The sequence below is a fragment of the Vanellus vanellus genome (assembly GCF_965231255.1).
Source record: "Vanellus vanellus genome assembly, chromosome: 10".
NCBI lineage: Eukaryota > Metazoa > Chordata > Aves > Charadriiformes > Charadriidae > Vanellus > Vanellus vanellus.
This window is the reverse complement of record NC_138915.1, coordinates 6,430,415-6,447,671: the sequence shown is the minus strand read 5'-3', so window position 1 is coordinate 6,447,671 and position 17,257 is coordinate 6,430,415. Positions and strand designations below refer to the sequence as shown.

General features: G+C 39.2%; 1 protein-coding gene across 2 annotated transcripts in view; it reads right to left on the bottom strand.

Annotated features, from left to right (window-relative positions):
* The window catches only part of TENM1 (teneurin transmembrane protein 1), a gene marked incomplete at both ends in the record, with an annotated part of 259,760 nt that overhangs the window by 154,542 nt on the left and 87,961 nt on the right, over positions 1-17,257 (bottom strand). For both annotated transcript variants that reach the window (XM_082488474.1, XM_082488475.1), the window contains one exon: positions 11,754-11,994. In XM_082488474.1, the coding sequence (XP_082344600.1) occupies positions 11,754-11,994 (241 nt within the window). The remainder of the gene's footprint in view (positions 1-11,753; positions 11,995-17,257) is intronic.

Genomic DNA, 17,257 nt, shown 5'->3' with positions numbered 1-17,257 from the left:
GAAGGTGAATGAGATACCGGTTAGCTTGCATTACAGATTACAGTGCCTACGTATCAGCATTCGTTGGACGGACGACGAGAATGAGATTTTTGTGTCACGCTGAGTACTAGTTACTCCTGCTTCATACCTACTACCTAAATAAACAGCACTCAGACAAAAAAAGGACAACTGCATGTGACCGAGTACAGCATCTTGGCATTGTATTAGACAACACATTCTAGTTTTCTTTCCCATTGACTTTCACAGCTATAGATACATACACTGTATAGCTGGCAATGCTCTGAACATGGTAATGTTACCTGTAACTACTTTAGTTCAAAAATCCTAAACTCAAATATAGTAAAATAATAAATTCCAATGAAGTAACACAACTGCCCACAGGACTATATAATGCTGCTTCCCCCGTACCAGGTCATCAGAATAAAGTTGGTTATTTTGGCTTCAATGCTTTGTTGTCACACACGAAGGCTTTTGCGAGTACGTGAGGCCTTACTTTTCAGTTGGCATTTAACGAGATACACAGTCATTTAGACTTTCGGTAGGAAAGAACATCACAGCAAAATTCCTACTGGTATTCAAGGGAGCAGAAGTAGAATCACCATATAAAATAGAAATGTGTTATTATATGTAGACATACACATAAGCAAAGTAGATATACATATACACACACAAACCAAAAAAAATTAACCAGTTAATAGTTCTTTAATTGTTTTGCATTTTCAAGACATAATGACAAAATGCTACTTACTTGATATTTTTTCATGTAAATTTTTTGGAAATTACAGCAAACCGGTCTGATATTGGCAGTATTGATTGTCCTTTATGGTGCGCAGCTCAAAGATATCAGAGGTAAAGAGAAGGAAATGCTGAACCGAAAGTTATTATTAAGGCTCTAATAGCCTTGCAGTCAATAGCCAGGAATAATTTCATTCTCTTGCATGGGGTTTTATAAATGTGGCTTCATAGCCTGGCGGTAAAATGGTAGTGTGCAGAGGGATTTCTTTATTAGCAGATGAGTGCACAGACGCTGGATTCAGCTCGCGCCCTCTCAGACAGATGATTCCATTCACACAGAGGAGAATTTACGTAGCGCTAACTTGTTGTAATAAAACTGAGATTCTGAGGCAATGCTATGCTGAAACTGAGCTACCAGTGAAATAACGTTGAGAAAATGTTAAAAATCACATGTTTATGCCTTCCATTTTGGGGAGAATATATTGAGCACCCAAAGACATTTCTATCGGATTTGAAAAACACTGGTGGCACAAGGACGAATTTCCAAAGCCAGACTGTGACTATGTTCTCATAAACTCAGACGACTCCTCATCTGTCTGAGCACACCACTGTTCCCAAAGGACATTAGGACACGCTAAACTGTTGCTATCAATTCTATAAAATCAGGTGCTCTCTCAAAAGAGCAAAATAATAAAAATCACAGTTCAAAAGTTTAGATGTGACTGCAGCCTGGTGTGTGCTTTAATATTCGATCTAAGATAGAAGCTAAGGCTTTTTTTTTTTTTTTTTATAAATTGAGAACACAAGAGAAGCCAGAGAATTTATAAGAATGACTGATAAGACCACTCGTTCCAAGTGGGGAAGTTCTAAATGTTTACAAAACCATCAAAACCATCCATAAAGAAGATGATAATATTCTCTTAAGAAGAGAAATACAGGACATAATCTGCAAGGCATTTGTTTGTGAAATAAAAGTCACTTAATATTATTACACTGATAATTCCAATACATAAATAGATATTAAAGGCTCAGTAATAATTTCACATATAAAAGAGGCAGTTGGAAAACACTCCCTCTTTCTTGAGGTAGCCACAATGTCTGTTTTCCCTATCTATTCATTTGTTCATCTCTACAAATGTGAAACTTTGGAACCTTGAATCCTCTCAAGCAAAACCCACAGGAAGGAAAGGATCCTACCAGACTCATAAAAATCGGGGGTGGGAGGGTGGGACCAAAGCCCCCAGCCCCCCATCAAAGCTCAATAAAACCAGCAAAAGCCCCAGTGAGCTCCCGTTTCTGAACTCAGCTCTTGGTCCCCTCTAAGCCCCGTGAGCCAGCCAGCCGGCACCGCACACGGTGGCTAACGAAGCAGAATACATATTGGCTCATCAATAGCTCAGTCTAAACCTGCTACACTGACATGCCCAGTGAAGAAATAAGGACTGAGGGAAGGGAGTTATTGGGGAGCTCAGGTGAGAGAAAGCATGAAATTAGACCTCTTAGTCCTGCTGACCACAGAATAGCTTTGCTTTCTGTAAAGAAGCGGTTTCATGTGGCTCATCGAAGCGGTCTTGTTCAACCTTAGGAGGAATGGCATATAACTCCAAGAGTGCAGTTCATACAAAAATGATGAATTCTCAGCTAGGAGAAGGTTAGAGAATAGGAGTTCATTTCTTTCTTTACATCCTTCTCTATGAGGAGGTCTTGTTATGTACTTTTGGCTTCTTATTTGGAACGGTAATTTAAGTCTTACAAAAGCTACCCACGAAGCAACATCCCAACTGAATTCATATGGCAGGAATGTAATACTATTACAGAAACGAGATTAACCCCACACAGAATTCCTTAATTAAATTCTGAGAAAATATTTTGATATCCCGGTACTGTAGTAATGTCCCTCAACTTTGTCAAGGGCTTGCTAGCGCTTCTCTAAGTTCTATGCATTTACCCTGTGCCTGGCGTCTGTAGGCCTAGAATCCCACCTTCATTTGTACCTATAACATGTTTTCCTTCCGTTTCCATTAAAACCCACACATTTGTAAGAGGAAAAAATGAAGAACAAAAGCAGATTTGAAAGTGAACCACCAGGTGAGTTAGTAGAAACACAAATCTTGCGATACCTTGGCCAAAAAAATGAGTCTCCTGGAGAAACCAAGTAGGAACACGTTTGTACTTGTATGTGTTTCCCAGTCAAAAAATAGTTCCCTAAAGTGTTACAAATTGTTGCATAGCTATGTGATAGGAGAACTAAGAAGTCTTCAGTCATTTAAATTTTTCAATTTCTTTTCAACTAAATTCTATAACTGCACATAATATACATAACTGTATATCTATACCAATGTTTAAGCAGGCAATTCAATTCTTTTAGATGTCAACAGAAGTGCAAAGGGAATTTTTAAGAGGCATAGTAGCTGAAACATCAGAAGGATTCTGATTTTTGGCATAACCGGAGAATATATAAAAATGGTAGCCAAAAGGGACTTGGAACTGATGCAGTTGCCCAGCTACTTTGGCAAACGTCAACCACAAGCTCATTGTTACCTGACCCTTTTAAGTCACTTAATGTTTCCTGTGACAGTGGGAAGAAGCAGAAATTTGCTTTCTTGATTTTCTATCCACCCTATTCTGTACCCAAAGCGGGAGCGGGAAAAAAAGGAAACTTCTAAATTCAGACAATAATCAGAATATGGACCTCTGTTTATAAATCTCACATATGGTACTCAGCAAACTATATAGTATAAAAACAAGGCACCTATTTTAAGGTAAATATACAGTATAAATCAAGACACCTACTTGACAACAAAGATATATGCCATATCAACTACACCCTCAGCTTGAAAACCAACCCAGGAAAACTGTATGTGAATATAAGACATGACTTATAATTATAGATAGAATCTGACCAATAATTTTACCTGCCTTGTTTTATCTTTTTATGTACAAGAACTGTAGGAACAAGAATGCTCAGGGGTGAAAGAAGAGGGAAATTGCCATGAAAAATATTTATCTAATCTATTTTATTATTCTATTTTTGCATGTATAATTGAAATACATTTGAAACGCCCTAGAGATTTGTCTTTGGGAATAGAGCTGCTTTGTTAAAATTTCCTCTTTGAGCTGGACTTGCCTTTTGAATCATTCACATAGAATTGCTCCCCTTTATTCGCTCATGTTTATTTTACATCGTGTTTGAAAACTTAGCCCTGTGACCCTGGATGTGAAAGGATGTAAAAAGAATCTTTATCCTTTACTTTTCGCTTCTGTACAGAACAGCAAGTGACATGATGCTGACTCACTTGCCCGTTGTTGCTGTAGGCAAGCTAAGCCTGCTACCCGGGTGACTAAACCTTCAAGTCCCCGGCAGAAATCTGGGACAATAATTATATAAATATAGGACAGTGCCAAAATCAATCAAGAACAGCTTCTAAAGTGGAACAGTTGTCCAAAATACAATTGTCTTCTGGTTTCATTGGCTATTTAGTGGAAAAAAAAAAAAAAGACAAAAGAAAAACTACCACAGTGGGGACACAAATTACTCTTCTATAGATCAGTACGGGCTTTATTATTATTATACATGGTGACATTGCTATATTAATCCAGTAGTTTTCAAAAGTGAGTTTTTGTGGCTTAGGACTTTCTTTTTAGCACTACGATTCAAACAACAGCTGAGTAAAACTGATCAATGTATATGGAGATTTGTGGGGTAAGGAATAAGAGAGCTCATGGTTAGCTTTTTTTTTTCCCTTCAATAAATTTAAAATTTTTTATCTGGAAAATGAGAACAATAGTACTTACAATAATATTTATAAATGTTATATAAAGAATAGTATGTAATAATTGCAGAGTACTTTGAAACCGTGAACAGAGGACAAAAATACCAATACTGTAATTCTGTTGCTTACATTCTACGGTTAGAAGCATGGCTTAAAGCAAAGAAAGGAATGAGATAACTAAAGCAGTAGTTCCCATGCAGTTCTCTTTGCCACGAATTTCCTCCCATGGGTACTCATGCATATTCTAACTGACTTTTGTTCCTAGCATTTGAGTCTACGTCCAAATACCTACGCTCACATGCATACGGTCTAAAACAAAGCTGTACAGCTGCTGTGACAAATAACACAAATTTGACTTGACAAGAGGTGTATGGCATTATCTATGTAAATACTACCTAGTCTTCCAATACAGATTTCCTAGAAGTAGCTATCCAGGGGAGGAATACGCATTTCCGGGCAATAACACTACACATATGTACGTGTTTTTCTTTAACATGAAAAGATAGGATCTTTTGCATATCTCTGACCCTGTCTGCTCCACACGGTGTCTGTTTCCCAAATCAGCCTGGGCTCTTTGTATTAATCTCTAATTACCTTTCTCTTACAAAATTTATATTCAGTCTGTTTCTGGTTTTGAAAACGAAAATACTGTGTTTCATAGAAAGCTAACAGGCTGCTGGTTTACTGGTGCCCATAAAATAACAACATATCTTTACTTTTATTTATAATTTTATATACTATTCCATTATTCAAAATAATGAGTGAAGAGTATCTGCAGCATGATTGTTCAAGTTACTATACCAAACCGGCAAACCCCCCCGTACACATACAGATACTATCCCACTTTGCCAGGGAAGGCCACGCCAGAGCTCTTCCCAAAAAAAACATACAGTACTGTATAAGAACAATTCAAATTGCCTTATTGTCCTTACTGACTGGATCTCAAATTATTCAGAAGGACCCTCAAGTGCCATTGCTGTTAACATGAAAATTGTACTTCATTCTGAAAATTGTACTTCAGCTGAAAAACGTTCGTATCTTTATTTCCATAAAAGAAGCTTTCGTTCTCACATTATTAAATTTAGGGTCATATTTACAGCTTTTATTTTAAGTTCATGGCCATATTTACAGTTTTCAATTTACCTGTTACAGTCCAGAAGTCTGAAATATTTTTAGGATCCCTTCTTCTGTGCAGTGAAAACACACGGGACTTGAAGTGAATTTAAACCCCTTGCCATGTGTCTGTTTGTAATACGGTCAGCCTCTCTATAGGTTAGATTTATTGTTTAATTAGGTAGAAAATGACAAAACACAAGTGAAATGTCATAATAGCAAATACTGACGACAGTGATTTGAAGGAAAGATCATAAACGAAGCCCTCCCCTGCATTCATTCTGGAATAACCACGAGTCCGGTGATTTAACTCGGGAGTCGGCGCCATCCACAAACAAGTTCCTAATGAATTGCATTGCTCAAATAGTAATTGTTTCTCTGCTTGGTGGTGTATGATCATCAACACCTGTGTGCCGTGGGAGCTGTAAAAGCCGTTCGGTTTGCTATGGAAACCTTGAACTGGGAAAAAGGAAGGCACGGAAGTGCTTTCTGTATCTCTGCATTGGGGACAAGATTCACGAGATGCTCAAATGAAGAGACCAAGGAGAAAGAATAAACCTGCCAAGAGCTCACACCGAACCACGTGAGTGTGTATTTATACACGCTTTTTTCTTTAATTATTTCCGCTTTTAGCACTACTCCAGCTTAAACAGAAAGTGAGTACATACAGGTTTCTGTAATTTGAAAGGCTATCAATGTACTTTTTGAAGAGCACAAACAATTATGAGCTTGATTAAAAACGAACAAGGGAAAACCACAGTACAGAATAAATCATTTGATAAGTGATAGTTGTCAAGATCTCCCCTGTACTAAACAGAATTGTAAACGAGATGATATTGTTAGGAAAACAGAAATCCAAAAGTCTTAAATGTGCACCTTAAATGTGCACCTTAAATAGCTATATAATCTAGAAAAGGAATGACTCCATCCGTACAATGAGCTGAATAAACTTCTTGAAGCCCAAAACGCTCAAAGTTTTTAAGTGTTTAGAGCCATAATCAAACTTTAGGGCTCTGAAATATTGCTGAATAGTAACTAAAGATCAAAACTGCCTCGAACCCCAAATACTTCTCTTATTGTTCTAGTACTTCAAAGTTTTATATAAATTAATGATAATTGAATCTCAGGTTCATGGTCTGGTACCTCACTGTCCCCTTAGAGGAGCTATTACCACGGTGATAAGATTGCTTAAATTAAGCTGTCTTTTTCCACAGTACTTGGCTCATTGCCAGTGCAGTGAAGGGAGATTTCAGTCCATTCAGCACAGCATTAACCTTACTGCCAACACCGCTAAATGGGTTAGAGGGACTAGAAAGAAATTTGATTTGAAAAAGGAAGGAACAAGCAAATATGTAAAATACTGAAGCACAAAACAGGACAGAAAAAAACCCACTTGGAAACAAAATCAACATTAGCTAAGTTTTGATATTTAGACAGGAAATTTTAAAAATTCCAACGCTTGGGTAATCTAAATGCAAAACTACTCAAAACAAGCTTGTCCAATGGTCTATCCATAAGGGAACTGTAAGACTATAGGGAGGATCAGAAATAACGTCAGGCAAAAAAATCCCTATATAACATCTAGGTTTTTCTTCATATTTGGGAATTTGACTGAAGTGGGAAAATAAATAGTAAACACCAGGGAAAAAAAACCACAACAAAAAACAACAGAAAAGCAAGATATGGAAACAAATACTGAGTCAACTAACAGGGCACGGAGAAAATGAAAAACATTCCTTTGAATTGTCAGGGTTTAATACGCACTCCATAAAAAGGAGTAAGCTATGTTCAGATAGGGCTGTCAGAGATAATGACAATGTATTACACTGTAAATCACAAGATTTGAAACATTAGAGCAAAGTATCTATGAAACATGAAAAAACAATTATTTTAGCGGAGAGGAAGGGAATAGGCAATAGGTTGCAAGTACTTTATTCTGGGGGAGAAGAAAAAAATCAATTTATGTAAGAGCCCAATAACATTATCCTAAAAAAGACAATCAATGTTTCCTGTGTTTTTATGCGGTGTGAGAGATCCTTGCAGTCTTTTTCTGGCAATACTTACAAATTATTTTTCTGTGTGACAATGAAATTACTGCATGTTCATAAGTCATTTCAATAACAAATATGGTTGTTTTTTTTTTTCAAAACTGTGCGTGCAGGCATGCAGAAAGAGCCGGCAGTTGCATTTCCAGGCACCCTACGGCACTGACGGCGGCAGCACCGCCTACAGGTACACCTCCTACAGGTACAGCTCTTCTCCAATTTCTTCATCGACATGTCCTCTGAAGTTTTAAAGGTGTTCCTAATTCTTATTTTCATTTGGGTTGCTTATAATCAGAATACCTGCCAGAGTTAGAGAACTGGCGTTGGCTATGACATACATCTAGGCTCTTATTTTTGTCTTTGCCAAGAGCTTGTGTGAATTTGAACAAGTAATTTCGCCTTTCCAAGACAGTCTCCTCATTAAACAGCCGGGCTAGTAAGCTGGGGCCTGACAAAACTGTTTTGTGGATTAGTCCATGCATTTAACACCTCCAGATAGAGCACAAAACTGAATTTCTGATTTGCCCTTTTCTATAAAAATATAACAAAGTTTTACTCTACAAAGCAGCGCTACAGACTGGGGGCGGAGTGGCTGGAAAGCTGCCTGGCAGAAAAGGACCTGGGGGTGTTGGTGGACAGCTGGCTGAGCATGAGCCAGCAGTGTGCCCAGGCAGCCAAGAAGGCCAACACCATCCTGGCCTGCATCAGGAATAGTGTGGTGAGCCGGACTAGGGAAGTAATCATCCCCCTGTACTCGGCACTGGTGAGGCCTCACCTCGAGTACTGTGTTCAGTTTTGGGCCCCTCACTACAAGAAGGACATTGAGGTGTTGGAGCGTGTCCAGAGAAGGGCTACAAAGCTGGTGAAGGGTCTGGAGGACAAACCTTATGAGGAACGACTGAGGGATCTGGGGTTGTTTAGCCTGGAGAAGAGGAGGCTGAGGGGAGACCTTATCACCCTCTACAACTACCTGAAAGGAGGTTTTAGAGAGATGGGAGCTGACCTCTTCTCCCTGGCGACAAGTGATAGGACGAGAGGAAACGGGTTCAAGTTATGTCAGGGCAGGTTTAGATTGGATATTAGGAAGCATTTTTTCACTGAAGGGGTTATTAAACATTGGAATAAGCTGCCCAGGGAGGTGGTGGATTCACCATCCCTGGAGGTGTTTAAGAAAAGGGTAGATGAGGTGCTTAGGGACATGGTTTAGGAGTGGTGGTGTTTTTATCAGGGTAGGTTAATGGTTGGACTTGATGATCTTAAAGGTCCCTTCCAACCTCACTGGTTCTATGATTCTATGATTCTAAAACTCTTTGCAGAACGCATACCTCGGTATACGTCCTTACTGCAGCCCTTTGCGGTCTAATCTAGGGTTTCAAATTCTAAATACATCAGAACACGTGTTTAATCAGAGTATTGCGAACCTTTTCAGAACTACAGAATTTTCTTTTGCATAAATAGGACACATTGTCATTACGAGCAGACTCGTAAACTTGCTTCATTTCTGACTGTCCAGAGCGAACAGGATTTACAGTCACACGATTAGTTCTAGGAAATCTTTTCCTGTCTGAGAACTCTCTAATACTACATGGCTGCAGATAAACCATGCAAACACATGTGCTGTTTAGGGATTAACAGGAGATACGGTTGGAAGAAAAGCTGAACATGTGCATTCTGATTTTTGCCTAGTTATTACAGTAGGGAATACATTACTAAGTCTTCTTTTTGATTGCAAATGTTCCAAATTAAAAAAAAAAAAAAAATCTGCTTAGACATATTAGGTATGTACATATTAGGGAGATTTGGTACTATGAAAGATTTAGCACAGAAACACAGCTGCCATTGACATGGTTCTCTTTATTTTTGTAGGATTATTTTTAACGGGCAGCTAAACGTTAACGGAGAAGGAAAGCAGGAGAATCCAGATATTGGCCAAAGTATCTGCTCGATTCTAGCTGAATCATTCCCTGTTAAAGGAAGAAAAACCAAGCTGCGAGCCCTTCTTTTTCTCTAAGGCTGCGTTGTGTACTATAGGCTTCTGGGAAGTGGTGATCACAATGTTTTTTATGACAACGTCCCCCTGCTATAGCACTTGTCTGCACATAAACTGCAGATACATCTTGGCAAACAGTCTCTCAGATTCTGCTTTCCGATTATATCGCCTTTCAGGCAGCTTCAAGAGAGGCTGCAGCGAGCGACCAGAGGGTGCACGAAATCAGCTGAAACAACCACCGAAGGGCAGGAATGCGGAAAATTCCCAGACTTTGTGAATCGCTAACGTGCAGCCCACAGTATGTTTTCCAGTCTGAATTCCTAATGCACTGCACAGCCCTTTCGTCGGTACCCAATTATACAATTAGAGATATAACTGCATATCCATGTATTTGTCCTTTATGGAAGTCTCAAATTTGCAAAAATAATAAGAAAACAGAAAAATTAAATGGAACTCAAGACAGACTTAAAATTGCAAAGTATTTTCCCCAGTGAGGTCTGATGAAAATATAGTGAACGGGAGAGGCTAAACAAGATCTACCTAACCGTTAATTGAAGAGAAACAAAAGGTATTTAATGGGTACAGAATGCCCGGGGATCAGCCTTATATGCCGCAGAAGGTATAGATATATAAGCTTGTTACACCAGAAATGACAGAGATTTATCTTTATAAAGATTGGGTAAACAGAAGCTTCTAGCTCCAGAAGGACTAGCTGAACTAAAATTTTGTTTATGTTCACTTTTGAAGAAGAGTTTCCATCTTTCTTGATTTGTTTTGTGATTTGTCCTTAAGACAAATGAGAAAAGGTTTATTTCACAATGAATCATCTTATTCTTCAATCCCAGCTTAAGAGCCTTTCAAGAAAGAAAACCCTAATTTGACGCTTCTGATTAGCGACAGTTAAATGTTTAAAGATGTATATGAAAATTAAGTTTTGTAATAAAATAAAAAAAACTTCTTACAAAAGAATAAAATGTACGTTTCGGTGATTAATTGTGATAACTGGCCCTTGGATATAGGTGTATTAAAAAGAAAACATTTCTATGCATAATACCTTATATTCTCTGGATCAGATTGGTTGGATGTCAGACATTCATCTGTTTCCCCAAACACAACGTTCCCAGAGAGCCACGCACTTTACATGTTTTGAAACGCCAAAACCCAAAGGAAACCCTAGTCTAAACATCTTGGTGCTCCGCTCACAATGAAGAGGAAGAAGGTTGTAGAAAATCAAGGGCTCGTTTTAAGCATCAAGTCAGCAAACACAGCTGTAGTTGAAAGCCATCAAATTAGCTAACACTTGTCAGGAACAAAAAAAGCTTATTATAGCCAAAAAGAGCGAGGAAACCGCGTTTACCTCTGTGGCAGAACTTTGGGTACTGAAACACAGGTTCGCTGAATACAGAACGTATTAGCTTTCAATTATTTTTCAGAGTAGACTATTTGTGTAAATTGTGGCTGACCCTGCAGCGGAAGCGTGCCCCCCCCCGGCTCCCAGCGGGAAGGCGCTCCGTGCTCAACACCGGCCTTGCGCCCCTATCATTTCTCTGTTACCAAATTATTGCCAAATTATATTCTTTGTGTATATATGCAATGAGGCCTTTAAATACACATTGAGGAAAATATTATTTTAGTATTATTTCCTGTCTTTTCTTATCCACAGGAAAGCTACTGACTGACTCCAGAAGTGGCAGAGTACAGCCGTTAAACACAGCTTCTGCCTGCTGACTGCAAAATGGCCCTGGGAGAACGCGGGGGGGTGAGACGAGTACACAAGCGCAAATCCCGCCTGCGCTCAACTCTGAAATACCCGCGTAATCTACACACCTTAAGGAAATCAACGTCTCCAAAACTTTTCAAAACACGTGCTTTTTTGAGCGTTAATGATCTAGATGCACCAAGTAAATAAGGCCTCACATGGCCACACGGCGTCGCCCCAAATCAAAATGCATTGGCGTGTCCTGAACGACACACGTGTAGTTCCCCATCACCATCTCATGTCAACCTCAGGCCTCCTCCCCATTTTTTTTAATTTGGTTTTTTTTTTGTTTTTTTTCAACATTTGAGATATGTTGCGTACAACAGGTTGGTCTGTACCTGGTTTCCAGTGGTATGTTGCTGTTCAAGACCCAGCTGTTATGGAGATGCACCGAATCCTGCGTGCTGGTGGGGGGAGTCGGGGCAGCGGGACTGGGCTGGCTGCGGGTGGTCATTGATCTTCTCTGGAGAGAATCGGCCGTTGGAGGCGGTTTCCTGGCGCAGGTGCACGCGTGCGGTGGTGGAGGCGGTGGCGGGAGGGGTCTGAAGGTGAACTGGTTGTGTGGGCTACCCGGCATATCTGAAACAAGAAAGAAAAGGCAAAGAAACCCACGGAGGGTTATTATTTTAAAAAGATCGAGACAGCACGAGCATGATATAATATTTATTGGGATTAAAGCATCGTGCTTTGTCACGTTGCTAACCCAGTTGCCAGTAAAACGTTGCAACATAAGAAATAATTGATATTCCCCATTTCAGTGGTGTATTAAGACACAGACACACTCCTTCCAGCACTGTAGTTCAGTAGTTCAACAAAAAAACAAAAAAGAAAAAGGAAAAAAAAAAAAAGAAGATACAACATTCACTTCATTTGTCATAGGATTTTTTGGGGAGAAGGGTAAAGAACAAATAAATCAAGTTGACACTGAATTGCAGCGCAGATACCAACTGATTTCATGTGGTATAAATCTCATTTAAGAACGTCTGTGAAAGAAAGAGACACAGTCTGAGAATTAGTCTTGCGCTTCAAATCAAGAGAGAAAATAATTGAATAATTCCTGCCACCTAACAAACACCTTTCATAAACCGAGGTTAACACATTTTTACGAGTCTGTTGCTGCATTTGTTAGACGAGAGCTGGGAAAAGGCGCTCCTAAAGACTGTCTGAAGCACTAATGATCCAGATACCCAGAGAAAAGGTTGTGTGGCAGCTAAAGGCAGATGAGCTGGTGTGGAGCTCCCGGCCCCGGGCCAGGCTCTGAGGGAGATGGAGTGAAAGACGCGCCTGGTGGGTACCCCAGGCCCTGCCGCCTCTGCCACCTCTGCCCTGGGGACCCTCAGAGAGGGTCCTGCCCGGCGCTATCACTGCTGCACGGCTCCCCGGGGGCTCAGTCTGTGCCACTGAGCTTGAATCCTCCTGCAAAAGACAACGAAGGTACCAACACGGCGTAGCCACACTTCGATAGGGCAGTAAAATCTTGTTTCCTCTACTTCCCACAGGAGTGTGCGAAGGCTCTCAGTACAGCAGGAAATGCAGGTATGGAGAACCGAGGCAAGAAATTCCTTTTTAAAAGAACAATAACAAATCCTTTGCGAAGACGATGCTAATAAAAACTGCTGCCAGACTGGGTGAACCGTGAAGCTGTAAACCTGAAACTCTTCCAGCTAATTTACCTCAGCGTCTAACGCGGCTCTGTCCCATTTCTATGCTCCCCCTCACTCCCCCTTTTACCTTAGCAGACGTCCAGTTAAATTTGCACAGAACCAGCTGGAGCCGAGCTCTGATGAACCTGCAAAAATTCCCTGCAAGGAACTGTTGTTGCCATCCATTTACCACACACACTTTCTTTAAATTATGACATGATGTGTCTTCAAGGTGAAAGATGAAAGCGTGCCCCTTCCCTTCTCGGAACAGCTCGTGGAAAAAAAGCACTTTTTGCTCTGTGACAGTCACAATTTACCCCAACCGGAGAAACAAGGTTGTTCAGTGCTCCACATAAGCTTTTCTATGCTGTGGTAAGCAAAGCTGTCACGGATTTGGCCCAGGCTTAATCCTTTTAATTTCATTGATCTTTTATCAAGGCAGCATTCTTACAGTTGCATTAAGGTTTACACTGTAATATTAGTTTGCATATAGCAGAAAAGCATTTCTAAGCATATTAGAAAATTGGAGACCTCAGTAAATTAAATCACTGGAGTCAACAGTCCAGAGCTCTAAAATAATCTGCTAAGGCACTCTCATATAATAATTAATCTCAGTAAATCCTGTATCCTGCTATTTTAGCATTGAAAGCTACCCAAATTTTGGACATAATATTTGATGTCCAGCATCCTCAAGTACTCGATCAATGACATTCCCGTACTTAGTAGTATCAATCTTAAATCCACTCTAGAGAAAATTTGCAGGATTATTATACATCCTATAATTTGCATGACAAGTCATTTTAATGGCTGTGCCACTGTCCTGTTCGAAAATTGCTGATCCTTGCCAGGACACGCAGTTAGACTCTACAAGATACATCAAAAGCTACGCAGTAAATGCTGAGCAGCCAAGGAGATGGCTTCTCTAAGTAAATGGGAAATAAAAAAATGTATCAGCTCTATGGCAGCACATCTTTTAGTTCCTTTTTTCCCCCCTTTCATCTGTACTGTCCCTATCCTGTCAATAGCACGCAATTATCTGACAAATAGTTTAGTTTGTTGCATGCAATAGACTGGTTCTGCTTTGTGAACCATAAAGTATTTCTGGTTGGTACGGTACCTTATATCTCCCAGTGCAATTTATCACAATACATTAATGCATCAGATTTCCGGAGGGATTCCTTTTTAATTATCACACTTGTCACCCATTCGTCCAGCTACTGGCATCACAGAAAACCTCACATCAGATTCTGAAGTATTTTTGTGATTTAAAGACAAGTCTTCTGCATCAGACCTTCAGTGAAGCAATGCAAATTCATTATGCTGAGAATCAGCCTGAGTTCCCAATTAGTTTTTACAGACTTTCTGATTTGGCAAAGTTATTTTTATTTTGCCTGAAACCAAGCCTACATCTCATTAACTTTGTTTTGATACCAGAAAAAATGTTGGTTGGGATATAAAGCAGCATTATATCTAAATATGCATGCTTACGATTCTTCAGGACTCTGAATAAACAGTAGACTCTGTAAAATAACTTAATGCAAAATCATTTAAATACCTAAAACGTGACATTACACAAGCTAATTTGTCTAAAGCCAGCAAGATTTCAAAATGTATGGGAGTGATATAGAAATTAGCTTAGCTATGAATTTTTATTCTGTTGCTATTGTTCAGCATAATGCCATCCTGAACAACTCCCGGTTTTATTTTTAATGGTTGCTAATGATGTTCAGATTTTTAATTTTTTTTACATCAAAAAGTCTATGTATGATATGCAAATACAGCCTTATTTGTTTTCAATGTGTTTATTGTCATAAGTTTGCATCCATCTGAAAATGTAACTATAAAACATGATTTCAGCTCAAAATTTAGATTTACAATAATTTGCTTCAAATCAGATTTTCATCTGAGCGTCCCACCCAGAAGAGATGCTCTTGGCCCTCACTATTGGCCTTCTCAGCTGCACTTGCGTTTAGCCAATTTTTTTTTTTTTTCAAGACAGAAGGGGGCTATTTAGAAAACGTCTAAACTCTTTCCCCTGTGAATTCATTATTTTTAAATGGCGTTCTCATCTCCGCAAAGCACATCTAGAACTGTGATGTTTCCTGAAAAGGTCTATATAACATTCTGCTGCTTTGTTGTATAGTTGTATATTGGATCTGCTTTGTTTCATTCTAACTCGCACACTCCCCCTTCCACTCCACAAACTCCACTTAAACTTCTTTCTCCCACCTTTTTTTATTTTATTTATTTTTAGGGGTTTTGCTTTCATTCTTCAATAACGATGTTAATTTGTTAGCTTTTTCATTTTGAGATGTTTCCCAAACTCCACGCACTCACTCCAAAAGAGAAACCGCTGTATTGATGCTAGCTATAAAGAAGAAAAACTTTCCTTGTAATTCTGCCAGTTTGAAGGATTTCTACTTGCTCTCCTTTCTTTGATGTTTGAAAGAAGGAGTTCTGCTTTTGTCCCGAAAGTTTCTTCTTCCTTGGTTCTCACCTATTCTTTTGGGTGGCCCTTGATCAGTACTGGACACACGCTGCCCCGTGGCAGCTGTACAACGGAGCCTGGCATCCTACAGTTATGGAGCACGCACCTCAACAGCTCCTCTTCAGCTGCCGAGTTCTACTACTACTGCTTTTTCCCTCAGGAGATACAATAATTCTGACTTTGCTTTTTAACCAGGCCTCTGCTTTTCCGAAAGTGGAAAGTTAATTAACTTAGATGCTCCCCTTACTCTGCCATGTTGGTTGAGCACTGTCATTCTGCTCAAGACTTACTGGAGGCACAGACCAATGGATAACAGCGGCATTAACATAACCTAATTTTCCTTAAGAGTCCGGCTAAAATGCCTTTGTAATCATAAACACGTAGCTAAATTGCTTTATAGACTGACAAAAAAGAAACGAGCAGCTTTATCAACTAGTTAGCACCTGATTAAAAATTAGTTTTGAAAATAAGCCAGGCCTTTGCTGAAGTATTTTCCTAACGGTTTTGAAGTATACTTTACTATACTTTTTGGATCTATGTAGAAAGAAGGGGTAATTGAACTGTTTTATCATTTACTGACAAGACTGCAATAGCCTGTATCATTACTAAGTGAAGTATATCAGAGAGAATATATTAAAAAGTAATGAACCTTAAAAGGTTTGCACCCAACCCCCAGTGCTTTTGAGATATTTTAATTTTTCCAGTTCCTAAATTCATTACTTATTGGTACGTTTGGATTTTTTCTTCTTTTCAACTAGACACATCTCAGCTGAGTATGAATTAGCTTGCGATCCGTTATTTAACAAACAAAATAGCAACATGTGTTCAGAAAGCTTAGTTCACTTTTATTTAAAAGTTCTACAGCTATACTACTGCTCAGTTACAAACCAATCTGCAATTTTTTCTCAAGCAGAGATGAAGGAGCATAACGCTATTTATCAAAACAGAGCCTTGGAACACCGCAATCTGCATCATGAGGAAGGTGTGTCTGACACCATCTAACAGAAGGGCAGGATTGTGCCCAGAGCACTGTGCCCGACTTACGTAAACGGGCACTGAAGAAGCGGAGGAGATTCAGTGCAGGGGAGACAGAGAATCTGAATGCTTAGGACTAGCGCTAAAAAGCATAGAATAAAAATTCTCAATTTTACAACGAGATTTAGGCTCTGGGCCAAAGAAGACAAACTAAGAATCAGATGTAGGCGCCACCATTGCAGAGTGCTGGCTCTGCTACCTGTCAATATACTTACCGATGTTGTGTAAGTCTCTACACCCTAATTAATCCTAAATTAATCCTAAATTATTCTTTTTCTATGTATGCACCAATAACCTCACGAAGCTCTTAATTATTTTTTGCCTCTCTCTGAATTCCTTTTATTTTTGCTGTCACATATTTTGAGAAAAGGTGAATATGAAAAAAAATTGCGCATAAAATTGCTCTATTGATGTATAAATTTATGTTGTGTTTCAATAATTTACACTTGCTCCTTCTGATGTAGCTCAACATTTAGTTGGCCTACTTTACTTGTAAAATCCTTTGCTTTGGGAACTGTGTCAGAACCCTAGGATATAAAAGTAGCTAACCAGTACCTTCGGTACCAATTTACCTTTAGATTATTGTTTTGCTGGGTATAATTTTTTTCTCGGCTTCACTACACAGTAGATCTTCCAGAATATAAAAGATCAAGCATCTCTAAAGAATTCTGCAAAC